This window comes from Atractosteus spatula, chromosome 4 (genome assembly GCF_055471065.1).
Source record: "Atractosteus spatula isolate fAtrSpa1 chromosome 4, fAtrSpa1.hap1, whole genome shotgun sequence".
NCBI lineage: Eukaryota > Metazoa > Chordata > Actinopteri > Semionotiformes > Lepisosteidae > Atractosteus > Atractosteus spatula.
Genome location: NC_142709.1, coordinates 17,122,263 through 17,145,101, shown reverse-complemented (window position 1 = coordinate 17,145,101; position 22,839 = coordinate 17,122,263). Strand labels below are relative to the sequence as shown.

The following is a 22,839-nucleotide window of genomic DNA, read 5'->3' as shown; positions in this document are numbered from 1 at the left end:
TAATGGAGAACCAATTACACTGCGACAGTGCTTTCAGATTCCACCAGTCCACGCTGTATGCATTTTTATGAACCAGGTCATAATGGAAAATCTGCAGAGTCATAGCTGACACTTATATCACGGTTTACAGCACATATTTAACAGAACTCACATCACAAGAATGTCCTATACTAATCATTGATTCTATACTGTAGGTCAATAATGATCCTAGCTCAATGTGGGAATCAGACTAGGCCAAATGTGGAAGCATGAGGTCTCTTTTGAGATGGGAAAATCTCATAGTAGTATATGTACATGTATAAGTAGTATATATACAGTATATCTTCAGCAACTGTGCAATCCTGGATAATATGCCAGCCCATTCTTCTGTTTTATGCTGATTCCAACCCCCACAATATCAATTTCACAATCTATAATCCCTCTGTGCATTGCTATAATTTTGTGACAAGTAAACATTTTAAATAGTTAATCTACCTTGTTAGAATTGCCTGGGACAGAATCGCATTTGTGTATGAAAGAAAATAATCTTGTTGTTCCATCAGAACCTGTGATGTGAATCATTCCTGAATGTGTCACAGCTCTTCTTGACCTTCATATTAGCCTTATGAAACAGTTCACTAACTGCCATTGTAGATAATTCAACCTCTGTCACATTTTAAAGGTCGTGATATGATTTGCAGGAGACTGTGAATATGATTTTGTAGGCATATGGCAGTTGTATGAGAGACTATGATTTTTTGCACCCAGTCCTATGTCTGTTGATTACCACTGCTGTGCTGTCGAATCTACACTTTAAAACACTTAGTAATGTGACATTGTGTTGTCCATTTTACAGGCCCCTAATTATTTATTAGTCAGAAACCAACATCTTACTGATCTCTGTCTTTAAAGTAAAGCTAAGATGTAGTATCTTTATCCTTAATTCCTTTTAATAGAGAGCTCTAACAAGTTGATATTGTTATGTTTTGGATTCCTCCACTCTGCTTACAAATTTCTAAATGGAAGTGGTGTGTCTCTTTTTCCAGGCGGAAGTGGGGTATTTAGTATAAATCAAAATAATTAAGGTGCAAGGGGTTTTGGTGTTCACCAATCCCCTTTTGAATATCTCATCTTTAGTTGGCATAAAAAATTCACAAAGAAAATTCTGTTTGAATGCATATTACACTGTTAACAAAAAGTAATGTACTGTAAGTACTTCTAAAGCCATACAGTACCTGCCAAACTACTTCTTAATAATTACTGGATGAATAAATATTCATCAGGCACCACGTTGAAATGATTCTTTTTAATGTATTATAGGGAATTCAGAAGAATACAGAGGAAGAAGAATGTTCATGCTACATGTAAAACAGAATACAATCAAGTGCTCACATTTAATTGGCTTCTTTTAAAAATTACTTAAACGACTTAGTAGAAAGGTGTAAAGGAAAATTAATTCTAATTAAGCACAAAAGTTCAAAGTTGCTACCTCGATTCACAAATTCACATCTACAGTAAAAGGGAGAGAGGAATTAATAAACCCTGGTAGGTTTATAGGTCACTCTGGAATCATGAATTCCTGAACACTAATATAATAATTTTATCCACTTAAGTAAACTTGATTTGTTTAACTAAGGAGAAATAATTAAATAAAATAGTACCAAATAAAATACAACAACAATAACAATAATAATATTATTATTATTAATAATAATCACTCTCTTGACATTTTCTGCAAAATTGTTTCAAAATATGCTTTTTGAGGGCTTCACTACGTATTTGTGTAAGCTCATTTTCAATATTGTGAGTGCAATGCAGAGCACTAGACCTGTCTAATCCAAGTCAATCTTTAATATTTTCTGTTTGGTTTTTGTGTCAGTATTTGAATAAATCAATCTACATGTCCATCTACCTATCTAATACAGCTGGTAACGACAGTATGTAAGTAAAGAAGAGGAAATTCCCCTTAAGGGGGAAAGTTTGATGTGTGTCACGAGAACTTAATGTACAGTACTTGTGGAATAAGTGAGGTCTTCTGCTCACACCTGTGGGTTGTGTATGGTGGTGAAAGTTGTCTTGCTGGGAATGCAGGTTGTCAAGTGGGTTCTAGCATGTTACCATGGTGATCTGTGCATCTGCTTGCAAAGTGTATGCACATTGTGCACGTTTTTATATTTTCTTTTGAATTTTCTTGTTTTGTTTCCTGCACCCCCTTATTTCTTTTTTTCCTTACTTTCTTTTTTAAACAAATTAACTGCTGCTTTCTTTCCTATTTTGTTTCAGTTAAGGGATCCAGAAAGTTAAGTCTGCCAACAGATCTTAAGACTGATCTTGGTACGGTAGGCGAAAGCCAACTGTTTTCAGTTTTTTGACTTTTTAAAATTATTTTTTATCCTGACACTTCTAACAGATTATATCAAATTCAGTGATTTTCTTTCTGATGTTTGAATGCACTTTCTCTGATCAGATCACACAGTTCTGTTGGCTACATGTAACATTCTGCTTTTTTTAATTTGAGCTTTTATAAGTACCTGTAGATTAAGTTTCACAAGAAACTAAAAATATGAACTTGAATTTGAGCTGTCCTATTCCATGCTCATAATCTCTGAAAACTAACATAGCCAAACAGTCTCACTCCATTGTATTTGGAACATCATACAAACCACATTAACCCTGAAGTTTTCACTGTGTTTGGGTCTTTTATGCCTCTTGATCTTCTCTCTTGGAAATGTTTTTTGTGCAATAGAATTCAGGCTTCGTTGTACTTGTTTACCAGGTTGTTATCTAAAGTAAAAAATGTTATGAAGTATAGTTTTAATCAATTGAAGTTTTTTATTGATAACTTGTTTCCTAAGGTTTATTTCATCTATTTAGTAGAGGGCAATGGGGCTGGATTATTTTTAACTGGCTGCATATTTATTGATTAAATACTGTAAGTGCTGGGACAGAAAATATCCTGAAGTTGTCAACCCATGGACATCCATACTGTGGTCAAAGGTGCAACATGTCAACTTACTAAATCTTTCCTATGACCTCATCCAAGCTATAAAACAAATAAAAGTTACAATGCAGAAACAGAGAGATACAGTAGGAGGAGACCAGTAGAGGCTAACCCTTCACTGTCTGTGATCTGAGCCCCTCTGAGGCAGCACTGAACTGGCTGAGCACTACTGTGCATGATGTCCTGTCAGCTTCTGAAGTTTAGAGGCTTTATTTTCTGGGTACTGTGCCTTTCTTCCACTTGAGGCTTAACCTCCACAGTTTCTGTTATGGACTGCAGTGTGAAAGTTAACATGCAGCTTTGCTTGGGAGGACATTTGTGCTTTTCTCTATGTAAGTGCCATGGTTCATTCAGGTAAAGAGTGCGTGGGTTTTTAAGTTGAATATCACGTGGGCGTTCAGTACTGCTAATGGGAGAGAAAAAATAGAAGTTGATTCTATTTATTTTTGCCTTTTAAGCTTTGTTTTCAAAAGAGATTAGTCTATGATGGAAGTGTAGAATTCTACAGTATATTCACTTTAAAGTAAGAAGGTCATTTCCTACAGTTGTAACAATTTGACTAATTGCTTTATTTTTCTGTGGAATAATATGTCAAACAAAAATTCTAAAATATAAATATATAGAGGCTGACTACAGGAAAACTAATTAAATGGCCAGTGGGCTTGGAAGTCAGAGAGGAAGAGGTTGAGCACCAGCCCCTGTGATGACCAGATGAAGGGTGCTGGTTTCTGAGACAGAGAAATTGATGAGATCAATGTAAAGTTAAATAGATAGAAGATTCTCATATGGCTTCAGGGAGTGTTGAGCTCCATGAAGAATTCAGCTTCCAAATAGAGATGGACAGCCATGGCTTGCTGTTTTTTTTTTCCTTCAAGCAGGTGTAAAGTCTCATGCCAAATATCAACATAGCTAAAATTGTCCTTATCTTAAACAACTCAAGTAAAGTTTTACATATAATAGCATAAATGTATAGTTTACTTGGATATGGAAATGTCCTTATCCAAGCAATATTTGGCTCATCAGCCCAGAGTTATCCTGATTTATGTGGTGGTAAGCAGACAAGACAGCATATTACTTCCCCCCAACCACAGATAGGAATCAGAAGAACATTTTTCTTCAGGCAAACTAAAGCCACCTATTATGTTACTATTATTGTATCGTTCTGGTTCTTTGGGAGGTAAGTATTATTTTTATCTGTTTTTTGAAATCTTTGTTTTTAATTTCATGTATTATTTTACTCTGTGTGTGCACCCACAATGCAGTACAACCTGTATTGCAAGTTAGGACATACTGCTATAAATGGGGGGTTATGAAAATCAGAAACCGAGTGAGCAAATGAGTCAAGAAGTAAAAGAAATGTTCATAACCCCCTATTTGTAAATGACCTCTGCCAGAATATACCCAAGCGGTTGATATAGTTATAGTTGGTATAGTTAGAGGCACTTGAATTAGTTGTTCTCTGTCAAAGCTTTGGTGATAAGATTAAGACTCCAAGCACACTTGGTTAAACAGATGTTTATTAGCAATGACAATACAAGCACTACACTACACAGAACATATGACACACAAGTTTCTATATTTAGAGTACTGTATGTACAGACAAGGCATTTCAGTGACCTGACATTCTAATCACCCAAAGAGAGCTGCCTTCTCAATAAAACACAATGCAATTGCAACCTGCAGTTAAATCTCTCTCTCTGCAAACCTGGATGCCACTAAACTAAGGTAACTAAGATAAACCAAGGTAAACTTTATGATGTTCTTTGATCACAGACTCTGGACCCCATAAATCTTTGCAAATATCCCTCTGCTTTGAAGCTGGAGATGTTTACATTTTTGTTACACACTTTATCTAAACTCTTAGAGACACTTCCTAGTCATCTATAATTCAAGTTTACTGTTATACAGTATGTGCCTGGGTACAATGAAATGCTTACTTGGTGTTTACCTCATATGACAAATGATATAACAGATGACATAGAAAATGACATAGCATTGACATAAAAAATGACATACAGATGACGTCACAATTCTTGGAACCAGGAACAAACTCTAAACATCAAACAAGACAGGAACACGGTAAGCTGTAACACTATCACTTAATTGTGTAAGGTTTCTTATTTACCTTTTTACAGTGTTCACATTTTTATGAAATGGTGGTCACCGTGTGCTGGAGCCTGCTCTATCACAAGTGGGTTATGACTATGGTATGATACTATGATTGTTTGTAATCCTCAATTGCAAATTTCCTTAACTGTTTAATACATGTGTTGTTGGGTTTTTTTTTCCCACAATGCAGAGTATTTCACAACTTAAATGTGAAAACATCAAAATGATGTTTCATTCTATTTCTAATCTCACTGTAGTTTACCGGTTTTCTGCCTTTGGGCACAGTATACCACAGTCTGGGTATCTTACATTTTGTGTGATGTGTAGGGTTTGACTTCTGAGCCTGGTAAAGCGCATTTGATCTGAACATACAGTATACTGTATGTCAAATGAACTGTGCTATTGAAAAAATATAAAATGTGACAAAGAAAACACCTTCCTACCTAGCCCTTCCCTTACGTCCACCAGTATGCCAAAAATGTCACACACCTCACCAATAGTTGTTCAAGCTATGTTTTCAGTTACCTTTTAGGGGGTATTCTGAATTAGAGGCATTCAGTCATAATAACACAGATTCAAAACTTGTTAGAATTAACTTTAAAGATTAAATATGAATAGAGTGTATAGTGATTATTAATTTTTCTCTGATGGTTCTGTGTCTCAGTGTTGAGAAATGATAAGAGCGGATTCATATTTAGTCCCAGTATTTACCTATGTACACTATTTGAATTCCCGGAATGCCCGGAAAGCATGTGCCTGTTCACTGGTCTCTAGGCCCTAGATACCACACCATTGCAGCTAATCCCAAAAAGGTTCAGTGGGCCTTAAGTCTAGTAGTGGGGTCTTCACAGAATAACTTCTTCTGAGAAAGCTGCTGCTACACAGGTGGTTTGAGGGCATGTCCTTCATCCTTCTTGAATGTTGTCATATTGAGATGAACCTGCAAGCAGTGCAGTAGGTGAAGTCCCAGGACTTGATGAATGTAGCACTGTGCAGTCATCTTGGCATCAATCACCACAAGTTAGATACCTAATGACTGGACACTATCAGACCACTGCACGTGAACCTCCTGAAAGATCCTGGCAAGGGGTCATGTCTTGTGGTCTCTTAGATCCTGGCTTATTAGATCCTGACAAACTATGTTTGGATGAAATATCTCGCCTGGCTGAGACAGCCCAGATGACAAGTAACAGTGCACTGACTCAGAAAAATCACCTACACACCAATGACAAAAAGGTGTTGTTCTCTTGATAAACAAGGTGTTGATTCCTTTCTGTGTTTTTCTTTCTCACTTTTCAGGCTTGAAATTTAACAGGTTAAAACCGGTTATCACTTGCGTCCAATCCACTCACTAATGGGGTGGTATAATATTTATATAATATTCACTCAAGTGCATCATGGTCAATTTTTGATTAACCTAAATGATGCCAAAAATACTTAACGAATATCCAAAACCCATCCATATGGCTTATTCTTCATTAAAACACAAATGCATGAATAGAGTGATAATTTTTTTTCTGCTCAGTATGTACTGTAAGCATGTCATAGTGGAAAAGTCTCTAGACCTGTCAGGTTGTGCAGTCAAGTCCCTCCCACAGAGGCTGTTGTTGTACGTTGAGTGAGGTATGTTTGCCAGTTGCCCCAGTCCACCCAGCTTTATAAATAGGAATTAGCACTGCTGTACTGTAAATAGACCCTGTGATTGATGTGGTGTCCCATCCGAGGTGAGTCATGTACTTTCTGATTACTTCATACCTAGACACCAGGATAACCTCCAGTCCAGTGACCCACTGAGACTGACTTGAATGGGATTACCTACCTCATACCTGTATAAGCATAACAGATAGCCAGAAGGGCCATAGAAAAACCCAATCTGGGTTGTGCACCTGAAAACCTGAATGATTTACTACCATGAAAACATGCATGGCAGTGAACCATCCAAGACTGTGTAGATTGAAGGTTGTTAAACACCCAGTGATTCCTACTTTCTACCACTACCAGTGCCTTGATATCACTTAAACTCCAAAAAGATATAAGAAACCTATTCACACCTAAAAGAAGTGCAGAAAATACAAGTGATTGTAGATTTTTGCAACAATTCTAATTTCACTTTAAAAAGTGGAAGGGTTCTGTATCTGTTCTGAACTAGAGTAGTGGAAAGGTAAAAAGAAGACATGCTGACATCCATTTAACTTGCAGCAACAGTTTGTGTGCAAACTTGTGAAATGCCTGCATTGGACGTTGTTGAAGTAGACAGACCTGTTGTTGGGACCTTTAGAAATAATGCAGAGAACGCTGCCAGTGTAACTGGAACTGAGCCCAACCAGACACATGCTTACTGTAAGTGACGTCGGTGGCCATCTGGATGGCTACAAAGAGAATTGAAAGCATGTGATGTGAGACTGTTGAAGCATCTCCTGGGTTACCAGCAGGCTCATTCCAGGAGATGTAAAGGATTTAGAAAGCATTTGACTGTCTTCTAGTTGTAGCAAAATTAACTCAGACTAGAAATATTTGACGGCATTGCTTGGAAACATCCAGTATGCAATGCACTGAACAGTGTGAAACATACGGTAAATTTTGATTCTTTAATTTTTGCTAATTTATCACTCCTTTTTACTCAGTAGTCATTAAAAGCACAAACTCTCCGTTTCGCTTTCAGTCATGAAAAATCAAGTTAGAATAATGCTAGATACTGCCTGATCTCATTTTACAGTTAATGCTTGGTTTTTCCTATTATTCTTGAGATAATTGGGATGAAGAAAAAATATATTTTAGTCTTTCATCATTTGGGTAGAAGGACACTGCAGACTTGATAGTTTTATTTTATTTTTGGCATTCTGCACAGGAACACATGCAGACAGTTGGCTGTTGAGAATGTATTATCAAGGCATGCTCCTCAGCCACAACAGGTTCAAAACATGTCTAAAAAGTTATCATAACTTTCATTACCAGATTTGTTTTTCTTTTGGTCAAGACAGAACTGTTAATACGAGTAAAAACAATTTTCAGAAATGCTTTGTAATAAAGTTTTCAGTCTTTCATAGCAGTGTAGAAAACTGATAGCAGTGAATAGAATATAAAATCATTTCATAGCTATGAAGTTTTATTTTTCCGAGTTATGCATGCAGTATAAAAAAGCATATACTGTAAATATTTGTTTAACAATGCCAGGGTATATTGTACAAAATATATCCCGTAAATGCAGCCACGGCAGATAGCTGTGTCCAACTAGGATCTCCTAAAGTTCAGAAACTCTTGATTTGATTTCTACTACTACACAAGTGAAACAGTGCCGCACCCAGAAAGATCCAGTAGCATTTGAAGTGCCGTCTGTGAAGTTCTGACTATAGACTACAGATGGAGATTTAGAAGGAGAAAGTGTCTTCTGGAAACAAAGAAAGAAATGTGAGCTGTGACCCATTTTGTAGAATTAAATACTGACTGGCTATTTCATAAATTCATACTGTATATGGTTGGGAATACAATTATTGAAATTAAACTGACATAATATGACAAAATATTGCTTCCACTGTGCTCCCTCAATTAAACCATGTTGTTTTTCTTATTTCTAGTTCATAACAATTTTTGCACTATCATTGGCTAATATTCTCTTTACTGAAGACCCCCTGATTTAATTACAGTAGTTCTTAATAGGTGGAAATTAATGTACAGTATGCTCTGCTTTTAAATTGTGCTTCTTTATGATGACATTGTTTTTCTTTTGTGACTGCATAATATATCTTGCGTCATATATATATTATGGCATATTGCTTTTGAAACACATACTGTAAATACAAACCCTGAGGAAGGACCAAAACAAAGCTCAACTCTGTTATAATACACTAAATAATAAAATAAAACCCTTTATTATTTGTATCATACTTTCTTTGTATGTGCTAAGAAAACTGAATAGTGAGGGAACATGGACTCTGTTCCAGGTATACAGGACACAAAACCATCCAATGTATCACTAATCCATTGCAGGGCACCAACTCACAAACACAAGGACACAGGACACCAGTTAACCTTTCAAGTATGTCTTTGGAAATTGAAGAAAACCAGAGAACATGGGATGGCATGCAAACTTAACACAGAAGGTGCTCTAGTCTGGAATTAAACCCGAAACTCAGAGCTAGGAGGTAGCAGCATCTATCAGCACACCAAAATATACAAAGGAAACATGCTTAATTGCATCCAAGTTATATTAAATGCAGACAATATTTTTTCCTATTTAATTGTAGTTGTCACATTGATTGATTTTTTCACTCCAATTTGTCCCCTTCCTGTAGAAAGGACTTATATGCATATACTGCAGTTTTCATGTTGGTAAAATATACAGTACTAACCTGGTCAAAGTTAGACTGTAAATAAAGTATAATTACTCTGATGTGTTTTTTTTTAATGTTACTTAATTACTATGCAACTCCCTCATCTAAACCAGATTTTTGTCAATACAGAACATTGTTACTCTTCTAAGAATTCTGTTTGTCATTAATAGAATTCTTTATATAACTTTTTTTATATTAATAATTTATAAACCAAGCTGGACCTTTTTGTTCATATTATTAATGTTCATCCGTTTTAAAATCTTTTGTCACCTATGAATTATACATTTCTGAATTACAACCTGGTGAAACCGATGCCAAAATTAAATTTTTTCCTTCTGAACATGCAACGTATAAATATGTGATTATTCCCTCTGTCAGATGGAGCCCTAATGACAGTGAGCCATCAGATTACTTCCATTAGCATGCAGTGCTTCTGTGTATTTCAGTCAATGGCAACCACTGTTGGGGAATATCCCATAGAAAAGCATAGCCTCATCACTCATCACACCACCATTTCTCAGCTCATTTTTCTGGAGATATCTAGTGATATACATTTTGTATGTTATCTAGGCCTGTAACACTACTCAATGCCATTGAAATGATCAGTTCTTATAATGAAATACATGTACTCTTCATGTGCCACTGCTGTCTGTGGCATAATGAACCAAAGACAATAGAAAAACTGATAAAAACTGATTTTTCAAGTAGAACTGTCACAATGGCATGATTTCCAATGACAAATGAAAAAAAAATTAAATGTAAAAATAAATTCTCCAAATTCTTGATGTCTGTATCAGTACCAGAGTTACTGAACTGCTTTTAAGTCAGCCTTGTTCTGGGATCATAAAAGAATGATTTCTTTTCACAGTTTTTCAATTGTAATTTGGCTGTAGCAACACTGGCAGTAGTACTCTACTGCTATTAATTTCACCACCTTGATTGGTACTTTGCATTAAAATAGTGGCTCAGGACGCACGTAGGACTGGGAAAGCAAGTGAGTTTTCATGGAAAGAGGAGCTTGTCAGCAAGAACTGACCTTAAATTTGATAAGGGTGCACAATCACCCCTCATTTTGGACCACGGGTTTCTTGCAAGGACCCACCCACCTGTGAAAGCAAAATGCCGACCTTGGACTAGATACCGTATGCAGTAGCCTGGGAGACTTTCGGAGTTGTGCCATAAGACGCCGACAAGAAACTCCGGGCTCTAAAAAGCATGATCGGACATTTTCAAAATTGGCCATCATTAACTTCGTGTCACAGGGCACGTGCCTAAGAAGAAGAAGAAGAAAATTCACTAGCTTTGCTTAGCCCTGCTGTAAGTGCATCCACTGTTGCCTGCTGTCTCTGTAAAGGAGCTGAGGCTTGTCCTCCCTTTGCTTCTTTTTGCCACTTTGCTAACGCTTTGCCATTATTGCAGATCATGTCAATGGACATTGCACTAGCCCCACCTCGCAGCCCTGTGCCACTGGGAAGCGCGTCTCCAGCGCCGAAGGCACTAAGCACAATCGGCGAGGGCCCGGCCGGCCGCCCTTCAGAAAGGCCCAGTCTGCCGCTTGCATGGAGATCTCCTTGCCCGTCTCCCACACAGAAGGTGTGTGCTTGTCTGCATCCGTTTCCTTTCTGCATGCCTGACCCCCATCCGAAAACAAGGAATATACCCCGAAAATATATTTCAGTAAAAGGAGCCAGAGTTAAAAAACGAGACGCATGTGTACTGTCTGTCTGTATTTACTGTATGTGGCCCCGTTTTTCAAAACTGGGCTCTTCAGGTTGAAAGAAGGAATGTGATTTCATGAAACACAAAGACAAGGTTTACAGATGAGATTTTAAGGGAGCAGTGTCCGAGATTTTTAGATTTGTTCCTTTCGCAGATGTGAAAATAAATACAAAATAATTACCTGACTCTAAAACTCAGGTCAGAGAATTAATCACAACCTGTCCAATCTGGAGGAAAAAAAAAGAACATTTCAAATATATAGACATTTATCAAAGGTTATTCAAAATGGCACCATGTTCCTAAAATATGTTTAAAAAGGCATGAAATATTTTCCCATATTTCATTGTTTTCAAATGCATTTCAAAATTAATTTCAATACATACAGTAATTACCATCTGTACAGAATCTAAGCGCATTTCTGCTGCATGTTTCTTTATATCTTTGTATTAGTAATGATGGCCTGTTTCTTGGCTTCTGCCTCCAAGCTCTTTATTGGTTTTGTTGAAAAGATACAGATTAACAACTGAATTGACATCTCCTGCGATGAGTCAGTCATTAATCATATTGTGGTGCAAATGAACAGCAGTCACTCGCTATGTGGAGTAATGAGCTCATTCACATTAGTCTTTGTAGAAATTCCTGATTTTTGCTCATGTTAGTCCAAAAGGAGTTTCTATAATGCCAGCGAGGGCAGATAAGCTGCCATTGGACAAACTTTCTGAAGTGCAGGCGAGTCCAAGAAAGGTTAGCAATTAATCTTTTAAATTCAGTATAACTAAATGACATAACAGACAAATTCTTACTTACTGTACCTACAATCATAGAAACTGTGTTTTTCTTAATTAAAACACGTTGATACTGTATCTCAGATACAGATAATATCCAATTTGAACAAATCAGACAGATACAGTATGTATTTAAACTCTCAATAGTATAGAAACACTACATAACACTCGAGAACATGTTCTCAAGGAGACTTTCTTCCCATAAGCAGCAGTATCACAGTGAGGCTTGCCAGCTCACAGGGTGCTGGACCTCTTGAGTAATTTGGGTTTTTACCAGATGTTGCCAGTACTTCACAATTTGTCATGCATCCTGCAAAACCAGATATTGATGCTACAGAAGATTGTTTTTATAATTAAGGTAATTATTAGTAATAGACTTAGTATTAATATTTACTGTATACTTTAGTTTTAATGTTTACTGTATATTAATATCAGTCCATCCGAGAATTTCAGAGTTTTGGCCACAATACCAAATTTGCTTCGCTTTACCTAACTCCAGAGAAATTCAAGCAACCTTTTCAAAGATATGTCTAAAAGAACTAAAACATTTTCCTGTTTCTCTTGAGAACTTTTGGGCATGTTCACTCTAACGGTTATCTTTAGTAAATGGAAAGCGGCTTTTGATCTGAGGGAAACTGTGGCGGAAGATAAGATTTGCCAAAACACGAACCACTTGCTTGCTTCTACTAGACTTAAAAGGATAATAAGGCCAACATTTATATTAAAAGGTGTTCAAATTCTATATCCTTTTTCACTTTAAGAAATGTGTTAAATTAGATGAATAAACTTCCAGAATCACACATAGTATCTCTATATGCTCTTCATTATTAGTTTTCAAAAACTACACTATGGGTTGCCATTACATGAAAAGTGCTTATTAATACAGTATGTGATACTGCAACACTGTCTCTCTATGATATTTCATCATCTTGGCCCCTTTTTTGTACAGCAGCCCTGTTTGTGAAAGGAGCCATGTGGGGAAATCTGTGCATGTTCCTCTGTCTCACGTTTTCCTTTCTGCAGGATGTCCAGCTGTCTTACTAAAAACTGTCGTCTCTACAGTCCAGATCATTTGTGTTTCTAATGTTTACTGTCTGTGTTTCCGACGCTAACAAAATATCTTATTATTTTATCAAACATGCAGATATTTCACTTTAACAGCTAACCCACAGCTAGTAGAATACTACCCTTAGAAATGAAGAGAAATGCCTTAAAACCAGGGCGTTATACAGTAGTATCATTGCAATTCCTCTAATTCCAGTAGACTGTTTTTTTTGTTATAGTATGTTCTTTAATATTTGTCTGGAAATCTTTCTAAGAATAAAACTGAATTATAAGTAGGTTTTTGTCATTTGAATCACATGTTACTTTGTGGCCCAGGAAAAGTAGGATACTTTATAATTTTGAAAGGTGGAGTCCAGAAATCTTTATTTCTGGGTAAATGTGATGCAGAGAACTTGCTCTTTGTCATGTACAGTGTGTTCTTAGTGGTTGACCACTAAAGAAAGGGCAATATATGTTAATATGAATATTGTCTGAAAACATTTTCAAGAATTTCTTCTCAGAAGCTGTCTTTTCCAGAATTGAGAAAGAAAAAGTCAGAGAATCACACATAGCGCATGCAGCAGATCATTGGGGAAAAGAAAAAATCTGTTTATTTATATAGATTCAGTAATTACAAAATAACTTGTGATCCCCATAAAGGCCTCAGGTCAGAAATACTAAGAAAAGACAGTTGCAGCACCAATACTCTGCAATTTTCAGCGGTATTGTGACAATTCACTGAAAAAGCATTGCGTGCGATGTATGAGATATGTGTTAATGAGAAGGGCTGCAATATATTATCTTAAATATGTGTTGCAGCACTTCATTCAGCAAAGAATTGAGTGATGTTTGTGACAGCTTTCCGAATAAGAAGCTGCAGGTAGTTTGTGGTTAGTCAAATGTGTAAAGCCAGCCTTTGTGCTGCCAAGCAGAAATTAATGTGTATTGGAGCAGTATTTTCATCGGGACACAACCCAACACCAGCAATGAAGGGGAAGGAAACTATATCAGTATTCTGAAAATGTATAATTCTGTTCCCTCAGCTGAATACGAATGTGTCAGTTCTTAAGATTAAGTGTCGCAAATTTAAGACTAAATGACTAGGATAATCTTGATTTTTAAATTTGAATCAGAAGCTACCTGCACAATCATACTGTGTTTCTTATTTCTACCCATAGAGATTTTAGTAGCATCAGTCAATATATAAAAATGGGAAAACGAAATTTAACTGAAATCCTGGAACAGATTGTTATAATATTTGAATCACTTTATACTGCAGCAGCAATGAGTAACTAAGTCTTCATGGGCTGCAGGGTGCTCTAGTTTCATTGCACCTCTGATTGGAATCACTTAATTGAGCTGATTATTTGGATAAGAAGTCATAACATGCTTTTGTCAGGTCTTAATCAGCCACTAATTGACAAGGCCCTGTGAAAGCTCCAAGAACGTGGCCCTCAAGGACTAGAGTTTTTACATAATTGTTTAAAGTGTGGAAAAGCAATTATCCAGGATGAGATTTCAAAGGATTAAATATATGTTTGGAACATTAACACACATTAATCAACTAAAAATGAGCAATTTGCTAATACGAATAGAAATGGCAGTTAATACCACATAGACAAGTTTTGCTAGTTCACTTATGTAAAAATCTTAAAAAAGCTTATCTAATTGATGGACATTTCAAATAATTAGTTTGGTGAATCAACTTCCTTTAAACCCACTTAATTTAAATTTGATAACACCAGAAGGACATTATTGGCTCAAGCCAAAAGAGAAAAACTCTACAGGTCTCTGAATGAACACACAATTTGTAGGCTCGTGACCGCTTTCACAATATCATCTGAAAAATAATATAATTCTTGGACAAACCTACTATTTTGATTTCATTACATTCTCTGATGATTACTCAAATGTAGATACAATAAATATATATTTATATATTGAAGCTACTTAGAAATTAGTAAGGTTATGTCAGATACCCCTCGATAATATGAACTAGACAGAATTCCCATAGCAGTACTGTATGTGAATGCTTTAGTGTGTTAACAATGTGTGTGTGTTTGCATTTCTCCACAAAAAGTAGCCAGAGAGCTAAATCTCTTTATCCCGCGTTACTTCTAGTCCCTAAAATTGCTTCCTACACAAATCCCTCCAAAGCTCCAAACCTGTCCAAAGATATTAAAACCTTATTCGTGTAAATTCAGGGTGACATAATCTCTTTAGGAAGATGAAGCAGCACTTCATCTTGCAAATGTCATATTAGGTTTTATATTAATTTAGAATGACTCATGTTAAAAATGTGAAGAAGGGCGCCAGGAACAAGCTAGTGGAAAGGAGCAGATGAATGAGAAGGAGGTCCTCTGCCTTTATAATTGCCTTTAAGGTGGTACCTTAAGGCTTAAGAAAAATTTAAATGCTTTGGACAGTTAACCTATATCCTTTGCCAGATTTATCATCAGGCAAAATTAGTAGAAATGCGTTGCTCATCTTACATATGACTTTTGCCGATTTAAAAACCTAATCTAGTCTGCTCTTGTAATCTGTCACACTGTGAGGACAACAGCACGACCACCTTTCAGCCTGACCTCAGTGAGGCTGGGCTTGGTCGGTACTGGAGTGAGAGACCTCCAAGGAAAAGTCGGTTGGTTGAACAGTAGGTGGCTCTCGATACACCAACAGCCATCTGTGGAGTTTGATCAGGAAACCAGAAAGAATAGTGCTGTTTGTGTCAGTCTGATCTCTGCTGGATTCACGAGCCTCAGTATGAAGTGAATCCTGCGGTGAATAGGCCAAAGTACTATTCTGGGTACAGAACGTGTCTAATGGATAACCTGAGGAAAAAGAATAAAAAAATAAAATACCTTGATTGCAAGGTAATAATTACTGTTTGCTAGAGCCTGAAATTGTGAAAATTGTCAGAAGCCACACCGGCATTCTTTAAAGAAAAAGATACATTGTTCAGATCATTTAAAAAATGTAACAGTTGTGAAGCTGAGGGAACAGCCAAACTAATTTCCAAATGCCAGGAAGTGTTACAGTTGAAAACTAACAGATGATATAAATTCTGTGTGACTTTAAGACCTGAAGGTCTGTTTTGTGTTTCTGCTTGATACAAGGTTATTAATTATATAAAGTGTCCCCTGTTAAAATTGGATTGGAATGACAGAGCTGTCTTTCTTGAGCATTATATAAAGTAGCATAGTTCTAACCAGCCTGCAATTATGAAACATGATAAGAAACCATCGCTTGTTTGACAAATGATGGCTTCAGCAGTTGCTCCTCCAATTCAGCCATTTCCACAGAAGCTGTGACAGGGCTCACTTTCACCTCAGTCAAGCTGTTTCTTTGCAGTAGAAAGTACTTTATGATTTGTACAGTATGTTTAAATCATCAATGGAAATCCTACTTTCATATAAGAAAATTATGGGCAGTATACAGTATATACACTAGCACTGTTTCAAATATTTACCTTGAGCATTGCAAATATTTTATGTTTGGAATGATTATTTCCTGATTAAATTGTGACATGCTAAGATCAATTTTTGTTTCCAGTGAAAAACAAGACCCATTATCTCATAACTGTGATTTTTTGGGTGCAGATAGTTCATGAAAAGGCTTGGGAGAAATGAACCTACAATCTACAAAAATGTGTGTCATTGCTGCATCTTAAATCTATTACCCATATGCAGATTGATCTCAGGTTTCTCTCTTTTTTAAAGTATCTGCTCTGCACAAACAGAAAAATGCATTTAAGCAAAAGGCTGTTTTCATCCAGCGCAGTTATTGGATGTTTCTCTGTCTCTGAAATGATGATCAGGTGGTTTTAAACTTCTGTTCCTGCTCCTAAAAGAACACTCCTTCACATCACCGAAAGGTCATGTTTGAAGGTTAATTTGATCCCCTTAGAGCTCTGTTTTGAGATAATAAATAGAGTGCACACACAATAATGATTTTAGCTAAGTTTAACTCATGGAATTTACATAGTAAAAAAACTGTACAGTAAATATAATGTGCAAAGTCACACCAGCTAAACTTTCATGGTTCTTTTCTTTTGAGATTATCAGAGATTTTTTTTTTGTTTTACAGGGCTATGAGAAAGTAACAGTATGAATCAAATATTCAGTATATACTGTATACAGTATTTTACTATATAGTATTGGAAATTATTATATAAATAGAGGATGTAGTTGGTATGTTTTACAAACTAAACATTATCGTAAAAAGCTCTATTGTGAAAAAAATGAAATGTTGCCTAATGTAAACTTGTATTGAATATGTTCAGGTGGGTAGCTGCGTCAGCATGCGTAGGCTGCAAAGGAACAAGTAATAGGTTTATTCCATGCTGAAAAAAAGAAGAAAGAGAACACAACGTTTCGGCCGTGGAGCCTTCTTCAGGTGTGAGAGAGACAGGGCAGTAGGCAAAGGTTCCCTTAACGACAGACTACTGTTCTTTTAAATTTTCTCCATTCATTGGAAGTTTCATTTCACACCTCTCTGCACCCATTCTGACTTAACACCTCTTGATTCGCCTCTCTTTCTGTCCCCTGCTCCCGCCTCTCACTCCTCCTCCCTCCCAACCTTTGTTCTCCCGCTACTTTACCTTTGCCTACTGCCCTGTCTCTCTCACACCTGAAGAAGGCTCCACGGCCGAAACGTTGTGTTCTCTTTCTTCTTTTTTTCAGCATGGAATAAACCTATTACTTGTTCCTTTGTATTGAATATGTATATGTGAGTGGTTACCTGTTAGCTCATCTAATAATGCAAAGGCAGCACAAGGTATAAGTACGTATAAGAAGTGATACAGTTCTACAGTTGAAACTTGTGATGAACATGATGTCCTCTGGGAAGGAAATCACATACATCAAGCCTAACGTTTCTCAGAGCAAATTCCTCATGTAATAGATGATGATCTAGTGCAGATCTTGCAAATGGCATCACCGAAAGTACAGGTTTCTTCAGGAACTTTAAGACACAAGCACCAAATGGTCTCAAAGGGCAGGTACTGTAGCAGCTTGAAAACGTCTGTTGCGAAGAAGCAAGAAAAGTGAAATTGTGTAATAATCACATCCTTTACAGACATGTCAAAGGCTGAGCTGTTTAGCAATAATGAACAGTTGAAAGGCAGACTGGAATGCACAATGACAGCCAGATGAAACAGCTAGTGTAAAACAGATGGAGGTTACAGACATTGTCCTGTTAGCTGTTACTTGTGCTGTAAAGGAAGACACCCTATGTAAAGGAGAATGTACAGTCTACTGTACATAGATTTAGTGTCCTTTTTATGTTCCTAAACTTGTCTGAATGTCACTAATGCAGTAGCGTCGGTCCTCGTCTTCCCTCTCCTGTGTGTGTTGCTGAAGCATTGCCCCTCCCTGACCCTGGCTCTTCTGTCTGAAGTCTTTGTCTGACCTGTGGCACTGTGCAGAACTTTCACTAACAGTAAAGCATTCTCACAAAAAAGGGAAACTTTTTGTATAATGATTCACTATTATTAAGCACAATATAACAATATGCCTGTAATTCCTCTGCCCAGAAAATATTTGTGACAGATCTAACCACATGAAAAACACATCCTACTGCATATATCATGGATATATTCCATCCATATCTTGGAAGATTATGCCTTTTAGTATGTCTACATGTCATCCACTAAAAACTGCTTTTCTTAGATTTAAAAAAGAATTGCTTTTTACACATATTCCTTCTAATGCAAGTGTAATAATGTCATTATAAACCCGAAGTAAATACTGTTTCACGTTCTCTGGTTGTAGGTTTTAAAATAGCTTTTATTTTGTATCAGATTTTCACATGTGTTTTTTATTTTAATTTCTGTTCCTGCAGTAAAACAAAAGGTGCTTCTGATTGTAAGAAAGAAGCGATCTTACAGTCTATGCTTTAGTAACCCAACAAACGTCTTAATAAATTCTACATTTTTTCCAAACATGTGCTCCATCATTAAAAAATACACCACAGAAAGCACCAATACATTTTAAGCTAAAAAATCTACTTAATCATGTCAAGTCTGAGGTTCATTTACAAACATTTTGATAGCCTTTCTTTAAGGACTGTAAAATCTCCATCTGAGCATTCCTTGATGTTGGCGTTGAGCATTGACATAAACAGGGAATATCCTGTCATTAGAAAAGTTTTAATGAACTGCTGGCTTCCTTTTCTCTTCAGCATTCAGTGTTTTATTATCACCAGGTCCTAAAAGGGTGAACAGTTGTAATTTACTAATGTAATTTTATCAACTGAAAGGGTCCCATTGTTTTAAGCAAAAGCCAAACTGCACTGAAGAAATGTCACTGTAGATATAGTGTTGCAAGGTCTGTCCATCCAAGGACTTTTTCTAGAGGTCTTGATGTCAGCAGGCAACCTCTAACACACAGTAAGTGCCTCAAGTACACATTCTGTTATTGTTGAGTTGTCATCACCTTTTGATTTGAGTTTACTTCACCAAATTGGCCTGTCTACAGTATGTTCTAGTACAAAGTAGTTTTACCCAGTGATCCCCTATAAGGATAAACCACACCGACTAATAGGAAGTACTCAGTTCAAGGAGTTATTTGAAACATCTTTGTAACAGTAATGACTGACTGTGGTCTTACCTATGGAGGCACACAGTCAACACTTCTGAAAGTGATTGGACCTTCAGATGCTGAAAGATTCTCAGCTCTAATCAATCAATAGGCAGAAAGAGAAGTCAGTGTTATACAACATTGATTCTGATTTAGTTCAAATAATTACCCTACTGCTTAACAGTACTTGTTCTTAGAAGCAAAGTGTTTTGAAATTTCATTATAAACTATAATGTAACAGCACTTGTTAATTAAAATAAGACTTTCAGCTCACTAATGTACATGGTATAAAATGTCTCTAAACGTTTGGAATTTTAGCTAACCACAGTGGCATTTTTAATGCTTTTCAAAAAGACTAACATGTTTCATTTACTTTCAGGTGGTTATAGCGCAATTGAACAGGATCTAAAGTTAATTAATTTTTCCTCTGCATATTTAGAAATCTGTAGTGCTTGAGAACACAGATAAATATAAATATATTCGCTATATAGTGTCTTGTTCCAGAAATGGACAAGACTGTCCCATTGGTTTACTCCTTTTAAAATGTTTTATTTTCTTTTAAAATTATTTTTTAATTCCAAGAACCAAGAACCAAATGATGCCTCATTGTAGGTCTGCATCAAATACTTTTACTTCTCTGCTTCTCCTATGTTTCATTGAGGCAAAGGTTAAGTTTTTAATAATGTAGGAAATGTTATCAATATTTTTATACTGTGCTTATCCATTTAAAATCTCTCTGGTTTAAGAATCAGAATTGCTTTTTAGAAGTGCTACTGAATTAGTTTCTTGACATGACTCAATGTAGAGGTGACACCAGTAAGAAGTCCACTGCATAGCAGACAAGTCCATTTCTCATTATGAGCTGCAGGTTTTTGTGGTAATGTAGTCCAAGAATAAGAAATGAAGGAACACCATATGTAATATCACATACCTTGCTATGCTATTTTTCTTAAACTAAGAGAATGATTCTAAAATACTGAGAACATGTTTGCTGTTTAATAAAGCCTGTCAGCAGTTAAAACCTCACATTACTCCAATTTGCCTTTTCCATCCGTGCTTGAAATCTTATTTCACTAAAAATGTCAGGAAAAATGTTCTACTGCTCTAGAAATAGTCGGCTTACTTAACTGTCTTTGGCACCATTCTATGTGCTAGGTTATTTCAGTCCCTTTCTTTGTTTTAAAATGATCTATTTGACTACCCTTTAAATTGCCACTTACACATATATATCATTCTAGGCATGTTGTTATTTTAATTTTCTTTGTACTTTGACTGTATTTCATGAAAATGTGGAACAAGTATTATGATAGAGTAAAAGAAATCCGAGCAAGGTTCAAGCAGTTGAAATAAGAAGTCCAGAATGACTCGCATTTAAAATGGTTTCTATGTCAATGGGTAGCTGAATAAGCACTCGGACTTTGATTTTCTTTGCTCACTTAACCTATTCATTAAAACTTTACCCTCAAAATAACCAAAACCACTTATACTAAAAATCAAACTAACGTCAAATTCAGTAGTTAAAATAACTTTGATCTCACTGCTTCCACCGAGACACTTGGAAATATTAGACTTGGCTCACCTGCTGTTTAGCAACTGCTTACTTTTTACATCTCAGCTGCCAACTTCTTTGAGTTGTTGAACTTGTCCCTTTTGCAATGCATGCTTGTTTTGGGGAGAGTAGGTTACGCTTCCAGACGGGCAATGCTTCAGCAATTGCACGGAGTGAGTATTTACTCGCATGACGAACACCACGCTGCAAGTTACTCGTGGAGTGAGAGAGGTAAGGGCTTCACTGTATGTTCACCATGCTTCTTTATTTGTGTTTCTGTGGTGTCCAGAAATCACAGATTCCATACCACTGTGTTTGTCTTTAGTAACACAATTGGGGAGCATGGGTTTCTGGAGTGAGCAGGCCTTCTGTCTGCAAGAATGAAATGCACAACCTTTCTTATGTAATCTCTGGGAATCGAATTAATAGACTGTGTTTTTTGTGCTGAATGGTGTACTGAATCCTAGAACGGAGTAATAACTGGATGAATGAGAGGAATTGGTGTCACCCAAGACCAGTTTCATACCTAAAGAGTCAGTATTGCAGAGTTGGAAGAGGACGCGAATGCAATGACAGGTTTTGTCATTCTAATTCATGAGATGTTCAAATGATTTCTCGGAGGCCGAATATCACCCAGTTCAGAATCACAAATAGAAGCAATATGCCACTCAGTATGCTCAGAGATATTCAAAAGAAGTGACTGAAATATTTCACAAGGGTAATGGCCATTTTCACACCTTCCATTTTAATCTACGGTACAGTATGTGCCCAGAACATTATTTAGGAGGAGTGATTTGGTATCATGCATTTCTAATGTCAGGCTGTAGTTTGCATCCAACTGTTAAATGTCTGCTTGTGCTTTGTTTGTAAAACAGCACATTGAGTCCTGCTTATAAGTGTTTCTTTTTAACTGAAAATTTAATAAGTATTGTTAATTCACTTTGGTTGTGGTGATTGACTCTGAATCTTAAGTTGCTGCTTGAAAGTATCTTTTACTTTATTTGCATTAATAGAAATGTTAAAATTTACATTTTTAAGTCATTAACTTTCTTTTCTATTTTTATTTTTTTTAAGTATTTATATTTTAACTATTTTAAAAATGTGTTTTTATTCACCTACTGTTGTTTTTATATTGCTTGTTCTAGTCGATATGACTGTGGTATTGAGGTGTGGAAAAATTCTGAGATATTCATCTTCAGTTTTTTTCTAAAAAAAAGTCTGTTGTTTTGCTGTAGAAAGCCGGGAAAATTCTTTCAGCCGGTCCCGCAGTTCCAGTGTGTCCAGCATCGACAGAGAGACGAAGGAGGCCATCACCGCGCTGTACTTCAGCGAGTCGTACAGTAGGAAGAATGATGGCACCCTCTCGCCCTGCCTTTGGGTCGGCACGAGCTTAGGGGTGGTGCTGGTCATCTCTTTGAGCTTGCCTGCCGGCGAAGACCAGCGGCAAACAGAGCCTGTCATGGTGTCACCGAGTGGTAAGTGTTCCTTATGTACTTTTCTCCTGATGTTGGTGAGCCGCAGGAAAATGTGCAACACTGTCAATGTCAGTTGTGAATTATTATTATTATTAAGTATAAATCATGAAAAAATGTTTTTTATCCACCCAAAACAGCATCGACCTGCAATAATATTAGAATTTTAGATTAATATCAATAAGAAAAGACAAATTGAAAGGGAGCTACTGTGTCTAAATTAATATCCCTATTAAACATAAGCTAAGGTTTGCTCTTAGTCCAGGCACACC

General features: G+C 36.5%; 1 protein-coding gene across 1 annotated transcript in view; it reads left to right on the top strand.

Annotated features, from left to right (window-relative positions):
* stxbp5l (syntaxin binding protein 5L) overlaps positions 1 to 22,839 on the top strand; it is a 261,129-nt gene that overhangs the window by 229,382 nt on the left and 8,908 nt on the right. The window contains exons 22-24 of the mRNA XM_088914500.1: positions 10,840 to 11,013; positions 21,228 to 21,326; positions 22,331 to 22,570. Coding sequence (XP_088770626.1) covers positions 10,840 to 11,013; positions 21,228 to 21,326; positions 22,331 to 22,570 — 513 coding nt within the window. The remainder of the gene's footprint in view (positions 1 to 10,839; positions 11,014 to 21,227; positions 21,327 to 22,330; positions 22,571 to 22,839) is intronic.